This window comes from Macaca thibetana, chromosome 8 (assembly GCF_024542745.1).
Source record: "Macaca thibetana thibetana isolate TM-01 chromosome 8, ASM2454274v1, whole genome shotgun sequence".
NCBI classification, from domain to species: Eukaryota; Metazoa; Chordata; class Mammalia; order Primates; family Cercopithecidae; genus Macaca; species Macaca thibetana.
The window spans coordinates 133892323-133906756 of NC_065585.1; the positions used below are offsets into that span (position 1 = coordinate 133892323).

Genomic DNA, 14434 nt, shown 5'->3' on the forward strand with positions numbered 1-14434 from the left:
TCTGAAGTAGAGCTTTAATTCTGGTGAAACTGGCCTCCATAATAAACTAACATTTCCAAGAATGAACCTAAAACCCGGGATAAACATGTCCCAGGATAAAATAAGGCCTACAATCAGTTGGGTGTAATGCTGAGTGCAAGTGTCAAGGAAGAGTTAAGCCTCCCTGTATTTTTACTTCAATTGTCATTGCTTTTGTTAAAATTCCACTTAAAAAGTTACATAGTTTTAAGTAGTCTGGCCTTAATTCTATTTTTTTCCTATAGCCCTGTTATTTTTAGTGTATGATTTTGCAGAATGAGAGGTTTTTCAGGAATGTGTATATCACATTACAGCAGATATGAGCCCATCGCAAACTGAGATAGTGAGCTGAAATGCCAAGCAATAAGCAAAAAGAAACACTCCAACCTCATCAGGCCCCATCCAAAATCAGGTAACACGCCTGACACATATCACATTTAATCATAAAGGCCTGCTGGGGTACACATTGACTCTTCCCACATTACATCTCAGAAACTACCTAAAAATTATTATGCAGATCCTATCAAATAGTGGACACCCCAAACACAGTCCACAAATGCTACATTCAAATTCTCTGTTTTTCCAAACTCATCACATGATTGTCTCTAACTTCAGCTTCGTTTTGACAACTTTTGTTTAATCTGCAAACTGAGTAATGAGTCCTTTATTGTAGTTTATCTTTCCTTCCAACCCACAGCCATATATACCATCACCCTCCAGGCGCAACCAAAACCACTTGATTGCTGAACTTTGAACACAGAATTCCTTTATTGGAAGACACCATCTTTTCCTTCCGTTTTCTTCATCTTTGAAGGCAAAATGGCATCTTTTAAATGTACAGTGTAGGGTGATTTATAACTCTTCAGTTGACTACTCAAAAGCTGCTTTCCTTATGACCAAACAAAATGACAGATTTGGAGTGCTGCTCATTTTGATGCAGAATCATAATGAGCAGAGCATCTAACCCTCCCTGCCCTGTGCAAGTCCACAGACCCCAGGCCCCACCTCTGCCAGCCCAGCCTCTCCTAGGATTTCTGGCACTGAGCTTCTCTCTGTTACAAGGTTCTCGGATTTCCTCACCATTCCCATGTACGTTTAAATACTGGTAATCTAGGCCAGGCGCTGCGGCTCAAGCCTGTAATCCCAGCACTTTGGAAGGCCGAGACGGGCGGATCACAAGGTCAGGAGATCGAGACCATCCTGGCTAACACGATGAAACCTCGTCTCTACTAAAAAATACAAAAAAAATTAGCCGGGCGTGGTGGCGGGCGCCTGTAGTCCCAGCTACTCGGGAGGCTGAGGCAGGAGAATGGCGTAAACCCAGGAGGCGGAGCTTGCAGTGAGCTGAGATCCGGCCACTGCACTCCAGCCTGGGCGACAGAGCAAGACTCCGTCTCAAAAAAAAAAAAAAAAAAAAAAACACACAAAAACTGGTAATCCATTAGAATCACCTGTGGACCTTCTTTTATCCATTCCGCCCCTCTAAATCTAAAATGCCTAGTGCTAAAAAGTTGATCAAAAAAAAAAAACAAATTCCCAAGTCATTCTAACATATGCTCCTTCTCCCTGATAACTAACTCGTAGATATTGATAGAAATCAGCCTGCACAACTTTGCTTCTCATCCCTGTGTACTGCTTAGGGAACTTTCTGAAAACCTAGATTTTTAAAATATATAGATTCTTGGGCCCATCCCAGATCTCTTATGGTAGATTCCAAATATCTGGTTCCTCAAGTGATTCCAATGCACAGTCAAGGTTTGAAAACAGCTGCTTTGGACGGGTGCAGTGGCTCACACCTGTAATCCCAGCACTTTGGGAGGCTGAGGAGGGCAGATCACCTGAGGTCAGCAGTTTGAGACCAGCCTGACCAACAAGGTGAAACCTTGTCTTTGCTACAAGTACAAAATTTAGCCAGGCATGGTGGCTCATGTCTGTAATCCCAGCTACTTGGGAGGCCGAGGCAGAAGAATCACTTGAACCCAGGAGGCAGAGGTTGCAGTGAGCCGAGATTGCGCCATTGCACTCCAGCCTGGGCAACAAGAGTGAAACTGTCACACAAAAAGAAAAGAAAAGAGAAGAGGGGAGGGGAGGGGGGGGGAGGGGAGGGGAGGGGAGGGGAGGGGAGGGGAGGGGAGGGGAGGGGAGGGGAGGGGGGGGAGGGGAGGGGAGGGGAGGGGAGGGGAGGGGGAGGGGAGGGGAGGGGAGGGGAGGGGAGGGGAGGGGAGCTTCCTTATAACCTCGGGATACAACTGCTGTTCTCAATGTTTCCAACAGGTCAAGAGAGAACCAACATATTTGAGTGCAGTATTTACATGGGACCTGTGGGGTATGCCAAACCTACATATTCCTTTCTGTAATGTGGAAGTCACAGGGTCAAAAGGTGCACCTGCCCTGAGAAGGAGAATGAAGTACTGAAAACTATGTCCTAAGACCCAGAGGTATTAATATTACTCAGCTGTTTGATCCATCAGCAGTTACAGTCAACTACAAGAGTTACAAGCCTACCCCAAGCTCTGCAGTTTAATATTAATACATTAGACTAGACATCAGAGGTCTCAAAGAACCTCAGCTTATATACCAAGAGGCCCCAGGGGTTGAAGAATATCATTCCTCCATCTTCAATAAGCCAGAAAACAACGTCCCAGAGTAAAGCAAACTAATTCTGTCCCGCCCACAGCTTGGTGGGCTCTGGCTTCAAAAGTTGCCTCCACCAGTGCCATAGGTTACTTAATCACTTTAAGCCCACTTCTTCGTCTATAAAATGGGCACAAAATGCTTGTGAAAATTAAGTGAGACAATGTATATAAAAACAGAATATCCAATATAGTTTTCTTTCCTCAATTTCTCTATGCCTCCTCCACTCTGCTTGAATTTTTGTCATACATTCTAACACACTAGCAGGGCTCACCTCAAGTTTACTGCAAGCATCACACACATGTCCTCTCCAACAACTAAACTAGGACATAGGGGGCCTTAGGGGGCACTTTATTTATCTTAGTTTCTCTAAAATGAACATGAAGCTTAAACTCATTAACTGTTGACTGGCAACCCATTCAACAGACCTGATAACTCAGCTCCTAGTTCTATTAATATGACAGCAGTGGCTATCAAACCTTAAAGGTTAGAATTACCAGGAAGCCTGTTTAAAATACACATCCCCACCACCGACAACTACTTAATAATTGATTCCAGCAAGGATTCTCAACAGACACCAAAACCATAAGGTAAAGGGTTTTAGACACTGACACTTTGCTAACATATGACTCCCCAGTTACCTACCGATAGCAAAGGGAAAAACTACCTTTATATAAAGAAATCTGGCAGTCGCAACCTTAACCAAGGGATAAAACTTAGCATCACTAATAGTGGGACAAAACAGGTATGGGGCACCTACTGATATGATGCAAATATGAAGAAAGCAGTACTTCTGACAAAAATTTGTGCCTGAATGTAATTCAGCTCCTAGATGCAACTTCAAGTTTACTAGACATACAGAGTGCAAATGGCACCTGGAAGAAACACTCAGGCAATGCAAAATATGAGCAGACAAGAGAACTGGACTGGACCCTGGAAAAAAGTCAATGTCATGAGAAAAAAAAAAGGAGAGGGACTCTTCTAAAGAAACAGCAATGTAATTCATAAATTTTTACTAAGTCCCTGTTTGAAGGGGAGAAAAAAACCACAAATAAATTTGCTGGGGACAAAAACTAGGTAAATCTGAGTACAAAGCAGCTATTAGATGATTTTACAGAATTAAGGAAAATTATGGAAATACTGTTAATTTTCTCAGATGCAATGATACTGTAGCTTTGTAGAATTATTCTAAATATTTAATATTTGAGATGAAGTATTTAGAGGTGCAACATCAGGATAGGATATGTGTTAAATACACACACATACATACATACATACATATATATATACATATATTTTTTTTTTTTTTTTTTTTTGAGACGGAGTCTCACTCCATTGCCCAGGCTGGAGTGCAGTGGCGTGATCTTGGCTCACTGCAATCTCCGCATCCCAGGTTCACACCATTCTCCTGCCTCAGCCTCCCAAGTAGCTGGGACTACAGGCACCCGCCACCACACCCAGCTAATGTTTTGTATTTTTTTAGTAGAGACGGGGTTTCACCATGTTAGTCAGGATGGTCTCGATCTCCTGACCTCGTGATCCACCCACCTCGGCCTCCCAAAGTGCTGGGATTACAGGCATGAGCCACCACACCCGGCCAAATATATCTATATCAACAACTGGCCAAGCACAGCGACTCACGCCTATAATCCCAGCACTTTGGGAGGACAAGGCAGGAGGACTGATCGAGGCCAACAGTTCAAAACCAGCCTGGGCAATATAGCAAGACCCCCATCTCTGAAAAAAAAATTTTTTTTTTTTTTTTTTTTTTGAGATGGAGTCTCGCTCTGTCACTGAGGCTGGAGTGCAATGGCACAATCTCAGCTCACTGCAACCTCCGCCTCCCGGATTCAAGTGATTCTGCTGCCTCAGCCTCCTGAGAAGCTGGGACTACAGGCACATGCCACCACACCTGGCTAATTTTTGTATTTTTAGTAGAGACACCATGTTAGCCAGGATGGTCTCGATCTCCTGACCTCGTGATCCGTTTGCCTCAGCCTCCCAAGCTGCTGGGGTTATAGGCGTGAGCCACCGTATCTGGCCTACAAAAATCTTTTTAAACGAGCAAGGTGTGGTGGCACACACCTTAAGCCCCAGCTACTCAGGAGGCAGACGCAAGGGAATTGCTTGAGCCTAGAAGTTCAAGGCTGCAGGGAGTTATGCTCACGCCACTACACTCCAGCCTGGGCAACAGAGTGAGAATCTTGTTTCTTTAAAAAAAAAAAAATTACTGAAGCCAGGTGAATGGTAACAGCTATTCATTATACTGCTCTATTTCCCTGTGTGCTTAAAAGCTTCAGTAATAAAAATTGAGCAAAAATACACATTCCCTGGCCCAACTCCCTGAGGCTCTGATCCTGAAGTCTGTAGTAAGGCCTGGAATCCGCATGTTAATGGCCCCGTGCACTCTCCTAACACAGGAGTCTCTGCCACACTTGAAGAAACACAGCTGAAGTGAGAAAGCCAGGCGCCTGCCCTCTGGAGGGGCCTGAGTTCTGGATTGCCCTGCCTGCTCGACTTTACTGGCAAGCTTCCCAAGCTACGGTTTTGGCGTCTTCCTCAAATCTGCTGCCTTTCCTCATTTGTTCAGTGTATTTAAGACGGAAAGAAAAGGAAGCATCATGGTGATACGAATGTTTTAGCTCACCGACCCATGAGTGAAAGCGTCTGGCCAGGGCAAGCTGTAATTATCAACCCTACCTTTCCTCCAAGAGGGTTGTGAAGAAAACAGTATGTAGCTCTCTGTGAACCGAATACTCTAATTTCTTCCTAGAAATGAATGATGAGCATAGTCCATGCTCTAAATCAATGACCAAGATAAAACAGATATTGCTTCCTCATTTAAACTAAGAAGACGAAAACACTCCATTCAAAACAAAAATTATTTTTAAAACCACTTGTTTAACATTCCAAGGTAAAAGAGATCAATGAGAAGAAATTTTTTGTTAGCAATCTGTAAAATACCATAGGGTGCAGTAGTATGTTTTGAGCTATATTAAAATATGCAATATACCAAGATCTATCCACATTAGAAATACAGAAATGAAAACTCTAATGTTGAAATTTTATGTAGAACTATATTGTCACTGTAACAATATCCACTGAATTCTCTAAGCAAATTCCATCTTTCCTAAAAATTCGACTAGTGCCAAAAAAGAACTTATACCTTAATCTAAAAAAAAAAAAAAAATTCACTTAACAGAATTATTTCCTAAAAGAGCTGAAGTGACATGATAGTATCACTAAAAAAAAAAATTGTTTTACAAACACTAACTTTTCAAAGTTAAAGAACACATCTCAAACAACAAATTACAGTAGGTAATTTTAAGGTTCTGACCCCCCACAAAAGAAATTAACCTTGGTAAACAATTCAGAAAAACCTCCAAAATACATGGCTTAAACAGATATGCATATATTGCTTTAGCTTAATCTACCAGTAAAAATTTAAAACAGATGACAAAAAAAGACTACTGAAAAATATAGTTTAATTTTAGCTGAAATTGCAAATTCACAAAATTAGCTGATAAAGTCAGCACAAGTTTCTCAGTAAATTTAGTCTGCCATAAATTTTGACATTAACTAATGAGATCTACAAAATGTCCCTATAGGTAGGTAAGTGACTCAAAATGAGAATTTGTTTAGTAAGTCAGAACAATCCATGGCAGGACTTAGAACTCTCTACTCCAAATCAGCACCTAGGAGACATATACACTTGCTTTAAAAATAGTTTAATTGATCAAACCAGACTGAAATTCCCTCTTTAAAGCTATTTTCAAAGCACAAATACCTGTAGCATAATGAACTTTTTTACATTGAAGAGACATTAAAGATCAATCCATTTAACTCCTTGTTTGATAAATATGAAGAAACTGAGGCCAGTGGTTGTAACTTGCAGAGTGACAAACCTGACTTCTTACCTCCAACAGTCATTCCCTTCATACCAGGCTATGTCCTGTGCTTTTCTTAAATATCTCCAATAGTGGTAAGCAGTGGATTGTCTTTAGGCAATTAGTCAAAAGTCACTGAACTTGTTAAATGAGAGTATATTTTCATAAATTTTTTTAAAAGTTTTACTTTTTAAAAGTCAAATAAGAAATCCAGAATTTCTGATGAGAAGAAACTAGATGAACAGCACATCATGGGGAGTAAACTAAAATTTTAACCACAAACTTATTTGCAGACAGCTCGCTATAAAGCAAATCATCCCGGGGTGAAAATGGCAACATCGGAGACATAACTTCTTTTTGCATCCCACAGAATCTTTCCATCCCACAGAATCTTTCCAACATTCCAGCATCTACCTACTGCATAAGCCTGACTAGGCAACTGACCTTATGAGTAAGTCTATAGTCAAATGATGTTGAAGACAGAAATGAACAACTTGTGACTTCTAGTAGGCACCTGCCTGCTAGATTTCAGGAGCTCTGGCCTTCTTACAACACAGATTTTGATACTTCATTTCTGGATCCTTCTGGAAATACTATGCTGCATCACCAGTTGCAATTTCGCTCCAAAGCATGCCATTTTTTCATCCCCTTCCCTTGAGGATTTACCACAAATGTCAAGTTTTTAGGGTTACTGTTCACTCAAAAACAAGAAATAAATCTTCAGAGATGTTCGCTTCTTATTCATTCTCCCACAGGAAGTATCTCTGTCTCAATTTAACCCACTTACCCTCACAGCTAAGCATGTATTTCTGGATTTTTCAGATGGGAGGAGGAAGAAGGGAAGAAACCAGGAGAGGCAACTTCATGTGGTTAAATCTGCTCCTCCTTTTCCTTGATGGTACCAAAGGGTCTTGCCCACTGCAACATTATAAAAAATAATCATCCTAGTGTTTTTACAGTTTAACACTTTATGTTTACGCCTTTCATTCTTTTAGCACTTCTGTTTACCTAAGGTAGAGATTCATTTTTTTTTTCCCAACTGGATATTCGATTGCTATCATTTGTTAAATAATTCTTTTTCCATCCACTGATTAGCAATGCCACCTTTACTATGTACTAAATTCTCACAAACATATCTATATATGTATAGACTCTTCATTCTCCTTTGAACTATCTGCTTAATTTCTCTGCACATTGGTCTAATTATTGACACATTATAGCACATCCACTTCCTGATCGGGTAAGCCTCAACATTCTTCAAAGTTTTTTGACTACTCAAACTCATTTATACTTTTCTCAGATCAATTTTACCCAACTTTCCCCTCAGAAAAACCCCACTGAGTTTTTTTTTTTTTGAGACAGAGTCTCGCTCTGTCGCCCAGGCTGGAGTACAGTGGCGCAAACTCAGCTCACTGCAAGCTCTGCCTCCCAGGTTCACATCATTCTCCTGCCTCAGCCTCCTCAGTAGCTGGGACTACAGGCACCCGCCATCACACTCAGCTAATTATTTTTGTATTTTTTAGTAGGGACGGGGTTTCACCATGTTAGCCAAGATGGTCTCGATCTCCTGACCTCATGATCCGCCTGCCTCGGCCTCCCACTGAGCTTCTTTTTAACCAGAATTCCATTAAGCTTACGGATAAAATTTAAAAAAAAAAAAAAAATGCTATTTTTACAATGAGATTCTCACCCATTAATAAGCATATAAAACTCATTCTCTCTCTACTCACACACCCACACACCCCACAAATACAAGTATACAATCTATTAATGTGTCTATGATGGTACCCTGGCCCCACACAGATGAATTTCCTTATTTGTACGTATCTAAATATTGAATATTACCATTCTTAAACCACAAAATCTTAGCATTAGAGGGACATTACAGATCACTTATCCCAACACCACTCATAATCCCAGTTATGTTTCCTCAAGCCTATTTAATAGATTCGTTTCAGATATAAACAGAATTATTATACCTTTCACACGCAACATAAACATTATTTGTATCTCACAAAAGGCAAAGAGAAGTGGGTTACATTTACTGAAGACTGTTTTGAATTTGCGAATTCTTTCAGAATGAGATTAATACTTGAGCTCAAAAAAAACAAAACAAAAACAGAAAACACGGAGTACCATTACATTAGGGCATCCCCTTGAGTAGCCCTCGAGACACTCGTGCTCCCAAGGTAAAGTCGTTCGTTATGGTGTTATCCGGGGGCCAAACTTAATGGTACCAAATCATTTCTTCCCCAATTCTGCCATCATATTTATTAAGAACACAAATCTAACATTCCTCTCCAAATGGAATAAGCCTGAAATCCAGTTCTCAAGTGTTTCTCAAGCGTGGGGTTCCCACATGATCACCTGTGGGTCTTCTAAAACTACGACTTCTTAGGTCCTCCCCGGGGAGTCTTCTTCAGCAGGTCCAGCAGTGCCTCGGCTTTTCTATTGAAGGGCTGCAACAGATTCTCTTCTCAGCCAGAACTAAGAACCACTATTCTAAAATATTCAACATGAACAAAGACCCATCATAGACTAAGTATCCCTACACAGAGGAGCAGAGAGGAGGGCAGGGGAGTGATTAAAAAAATAATAAAGCGTCTTCGCCAGCCCAGTAACATTCACTGCTGATTGTGTAGAGAGCTGCATATCCAAATTGCACCAGTCTCAAATCAGAAAACAACGCTAAAACAGAGCTGTAGACTGCTCAGCTGGATGGTGCCATTATAAAATGCAAAATGCCTTTTCCTTTTTACTCCCCTGAAGGCAACCCTCTACCACATCCCATCTCACAAGATAAAGAACCACTGACCATCCTCTTAAATATGGCAAGTCGTATAAAGAAGTAAATTCCTTTTACTCTGAAATAGAAGGGTGCAAACACACACATAAAACTACATTCATTAAATGGGAGATTAATGATGTGGCCATGACATTTTTATCAAATAACTGTTGCTTCTTGACTGAAGAGAACTGACAATGCACTAAGCAACCTCTAAAAGTAACACAAAAGCAGAGAAAGGACAATAGCTCAAGGGAAAACTTGCACACATCAATGCAATAAGCGAACTAAATCACACTGTTCCTAAAGCCAAACCCTCCAAGAAAATGCTCTCTATTAACAACACATTGTACAAAAGTGAAGCCCAATGTGACTCATGCTCCTGGAATACGTGATTCATATGCCTGTTATCCCCACGAAAAGCACCTGAAAAATAAAGCACATCAAGCTATACAGAGGTTGTTACATGTTTAGTAATTAGTGGGAGTAAGGCATGCATGAAAAAGACCTTAATCACACACTAGTGCTCTGCAAAGCAGGTTCACGGGGCCACATCATTCTACAGACAACCATTCTTCCATGCTCCAATTTCAGCCCAGCCAAAAATACTTTCTTACATTTTATAAAGTCATTTGATAAAAGACGTCAAGTATTTGCCATCTTGACAGCAATGGCAAGATGCACAGAAGTGCCCCATCTTAATATCGAGGGAAACTAAATTTTATTAAATAGGTGTTGTGCTTTGTCCAAGCTATAACCAAATAATTTTACATTTTAAAAAATCTGAAGAGACAAGTATTCATGGTTTAATGGAATCAGTTTTGACAATGTACAACTTCACTGACATCTTTTCTTAGAGATGCAGCCCAAACCAAATGATAGAAATATTAGATCTTAACCTTTATGTCACGTGACCATAAGAGACAGCAAAGTTTCAACAGCAAATATGATTAAGGAAACAACTATAAACCCAAAAGATCTTCAATAATAGAGATGATGTATGTTCATACACATTGACAAGCAATTGTTTGCCAAAAGATTAAAACAAGAATTCCTCTAAAGCTTTTACATATGAATGATTTCAACACAAACAACATGGCTAGCAGGTATTAAAGCAGCAGACCTTGCTCCTGCAGAATTTCAAACAAAACCATCTAACTGGGAAAAAAAATTTTTTTTTATAAAATCGTTCCTCAGTAAATACTGCTTTTGAAGTATAGCTATGTTAGAAGAAACAACTTACCAAAATTAGCATGTCTTTTAATAACTTAACTTTGGGAAATATTTAGAGATATACTCTAATCTTGAAAAAAGATGTAAAAAAAACTAGATGGTAAAGTCACAGGCACTTTATATCACTGCAGATGAAAGTTAAGATCAGAAGAAAAATACTACCCCACATACAACTAAAAAAGCTGAACTGACATTTTAAATGTACTTTTCAGTTTGCCCTAAAATCTGGACTTCCACTTTGCCCAGAAACAATTAACGTTTAGGTGAATGGAGGTGGGATTTTATTCTACTCCAATTTCATTCTATCTCAAAGCTTAACTACTAATAAGTGTCCAGGACAGATTCCACTAGAAACAGTTCTCTCAGGAATTCTAACTTGACACCAACATTTTTATTGCCCACACTTAGAAGTTTACCTCATGGAGATAGTTGACTTCGGCTTGTTCAGCAGAAGCCGACCAGTACATGCTACTAAATTCTACTGGCATGTTAAAATCTCTCTTCCCCATACTTTTTGTCCCTCCCCAGCTTCATTCCTGGCATCTTAACAATCAGAAACCACCACCCTCCCCCGCCCAAAAAAAAAAAAGGTATCTCCAATACCAAACACACTACCTTTGATTCGGTATGACTTTGAGTGTGTGGGTGTTTGGGAATTTAGATTTCAAATTTAAAACATATTTCAGAATTTTGACCCCAAGCTATGCTTACAACAGCCAAAAGTTAATCAGCACTTTTCCTATTTTTATTCTCTCACTTCTTATAAACTTATCAGCAGGAAACAAATTATCTGCAGACAAATGCAGCTAGAGAAAAAGCTGTTTGGTTCAGCCTAGAAAGGCCAGTAAACAACTCTGGGTGGTGCAGGGCCTACGGAACCACCCTCACTTCCCCTAGCCTGAATTTGCATGTAAACCCAGCAGGACAAAGTTCTTGCATCTACTCTCGTGATTTGACTTAATTCAACCCCATGCTTTCCAAAATGTTTTTATTTAAATAAATTCCGCAAAGAGATCTGGACAAACCATTAAAAAGACAGCAGATTTTATTTCAGCTAACCTGGGTATATCTGTTACCTGAACTACTAAGTGCCTAAAATCTCCTACTAAGCTAGGAGTCAGGGCAGCCTAGGCAAAATGTCTTCTCATAGAAGCCATGCACTTGAAGAGCTTGCCCGCGTGTAATTTATCTTCAGTAAGATTTTTTTCTCTTGCAAATGCTTTCACCTGCAACTCACTGTTTCCAGAATACACACAAGCTAATTTAAGTAAGAAGGCACAGATGTACCCAGGTGTGAATGGGTTCATTTCCTCAGTTTAGCCAGGGAGGCAGTCAGTGAAGAAGGCGCCTGGCTGAAAGAACACCTGCAAGTGGTTTGTGAGGGACTGAACTGGCACACGGGAAATTTACAAAGGGAGAAAGGGCCGCAAAGCCAAGCTTGGGTCTTGTGTAAATATAAATCACTTACGCACTGGCCTGGCTACCAAAAACATCGTTCCCCCAGAATAGGTATCCAGGTGGCTAATTGGTTTTCTGGAGGTGAGAGTTAACACCAAACGCTCGCGCCCATCACATTTTATTCCATTTTTACCTGTCACTAAGAAAAGGACACGTCTAATCCAGTAAACCAAAAAAAAAAAAAAGTCTTTTTTCCTTTCGGGAGAGCAGCGGTTTGGAGTCATTCACAGGGGCTGGGAGTGCGGGAGGGGGAAGGGGCGTGGAATCCAGGAGTGCTCGCAGGCGGCAGCGAGGGTTTTTCCACAGGGCCCCACGCAGGCCACTGCAGAGGGAGAACGGGGGAAGAGGGAAGGATGTCTCACCCGGGAACAAACCCGAGTGCAGCGGCTGGAGGAGGGAAGGCTTCCCCGGGCCGCGAGGTGGGGTGCAGCCCAGGGCGCCTGCAGCTGGTTACCTCGGGAGGCAGGGAAAAGAGGCGCCCGGGAACGGAGGTCTGCAGAGGAGACTGGGAGGGCGGGCTGAGGCAGGGACCCTGCCGAGTGCGAAGCGGGGATGAGGACGGGCCAACAGCAGGTCTCGGCCTCCCCGGGCCAAAGGCGTGGCCAGGGATCCAGATCAAACGCTGGTCTTTTGGAGACGCCAGGGGCGGCACGCGGCCGGTCCCTCCTTCGAGCCCCCCGCGCTGGGCCCGTCCGAGGGGCCGCCCCACGAAGCACCGGGAGGGCAGAGGGGCTCCGCAGGGCCGGCCCGCCCCCACCCCGCAGTGCTCTTACCTCCACACCTGCCCCATCTGCAGCAGGTGGATGACCGACTGCCAGATCCACACGGAGAGGCGGCACAGGCGCTGCGCCCCCGGCGTGGCCGAGACCGCCGCGCCGTAGGCGGCCCCCATCATGGGGGGGCCCCGGCTGCTGAGCCCCTCCACGGCGCCCAGCCCGCCGCCCGTGTAGTCCTGCACGAACCAGCGGAAGCTCAGGCTCTGCACCAGCAGCGACGGCACCAGCACGAAGAAGAGGGTCAGCCCGAAGTAGCCGTAGTCCCCCTTGCGGTAGTAGTCGAGGGCCAGCCACAGGTCGGTGCCCACGTCCCCGAAGAACACCAGCAGCGCCAGCACGATCCACAGGCAGTCGAGCCACGGCCGCTCCACCTGCGGCGGCGGCGGCTCTGGCCGCGCGGCCGAGGGCGTCGGGGGTTGGCGGTCGGCGCCGGGGGCCGCGGGAGGCTGCAGCGGCTGGTCCCCCCCGTCGGCGGCGGCGCTGCGGCGCGGCTTCTTGCCCAGGAGGGAGCGCAGGCAGGCGGAGCGGCAGCCCCAGTAGCACGAGGAGGTGTTGCAGCAGTGGCAGATGTGCAGCGAGCTGCTCTCGCCGGGCTCGCTGCCGTCGCCGCCGCCGCCGCAGCCGCCTCCCCCGGGCTCCCCGTCCTCCTCGCCGCCACTGCCCACCGCCTCGTCCAGGTTGTGCAGCTGAGCGAAGCCCACCCCCACGCCACCGCCATCGGATTTCGCCGCCATCTTGACTCTCTTCCCAGCTCCGGAGGTTGGGGGGGAGGGACGGCGGGGGGGGGAAGAAGGCAGGGAACGGGGAGGGGGGGAAACGAATGGAGAGGAAGGGGGGCGGGGAGGAAGCGGGGGAGCAAACGAACGAGGGGGGAGTGGGCCAGGGAACCCCCTCCGCTTCCGGGTAGTTGGCGTCACTTCCGGGCGAGCCCCCCAATCGCACGGCGCCCGCAGCTCCCCAGCCCTACCCTCCCGGCCAAGATGGCCGCCCTCCTGTGCCTCAGCTGCTGGGCGGGGGACCGGGGGGTTCTCCCCGCCAGGGCTCCCCTTCCCCTCTTCCGTTGACCCCGAAACCCATCAGGTTGACCCCTCGGCGTTTCAGAATCCGGCTGGGCCGAGTGAGGCGGTCCAAAGTGATCCCTGGAGGGGGCAGTGCCAGACGTTTTGGGGTCCCCTTCCTCAGCGTCGCAGCTCACAGCTTTCCTCCTGGAGAAACGCCCCCTAACACCCTCCTGGCTGCTGGTGGAGGGGCGGGACCTTTGAGGGAAGGGGCGGAGCTAGTGCAAAGCAGGTGATTACGTGTCACTTCCGGGAGATGGGATGACCTCATTGTGTAGTTAGACAACACCCCCAATCAAAATGTCTGTGTCTCACCTCTTTGGCTGTTTGTTTTCTTTTAAATTTCTCTTTTATTCTTCTCTTATTTTGAGGGTCTTTAAAAATTACGTAAGTCAGATTTTCACAAGCAAGTTATTGATTCTCACTTCCATTTAGACACCTCTCCTCTTTTACCTCTGTTGACCTCCTGATTTTTCTGTCACTGACAACTTTACCATGTTTTGTAATAAAGTTTCCATCATGGCCTTAAGAAAACTTCAGGCAAAATTCAACTGGAAATCAGCCTGGTTGTGTCTTACATGTTGG

General features: G+C 44.2%; 1 protein-coding gene across 1 annotated transcript in view; it reads right to left on the reverse strand.

Moving 5' to 3' along the window:
- Positions 1-14016, reverse strand: part of XKR6 (XK related 6) — a 300654-nt gene extending 286638 nt beyond the window's left edge. Inside the window, exon 1 of the mRNA XM_050801084.1 lies at positions 12789-14016. Coding sequence (XP_050657041.1) covers positions 12789-13525 — 737 coding nt within the window. The 5' untranslated portion in view covers positions 13526-14016. The remainder of the gene's footprint in view (positions 1-12788) is intronic.
- Positions 14017-14434: the final 418 nt, after the last annotated feature.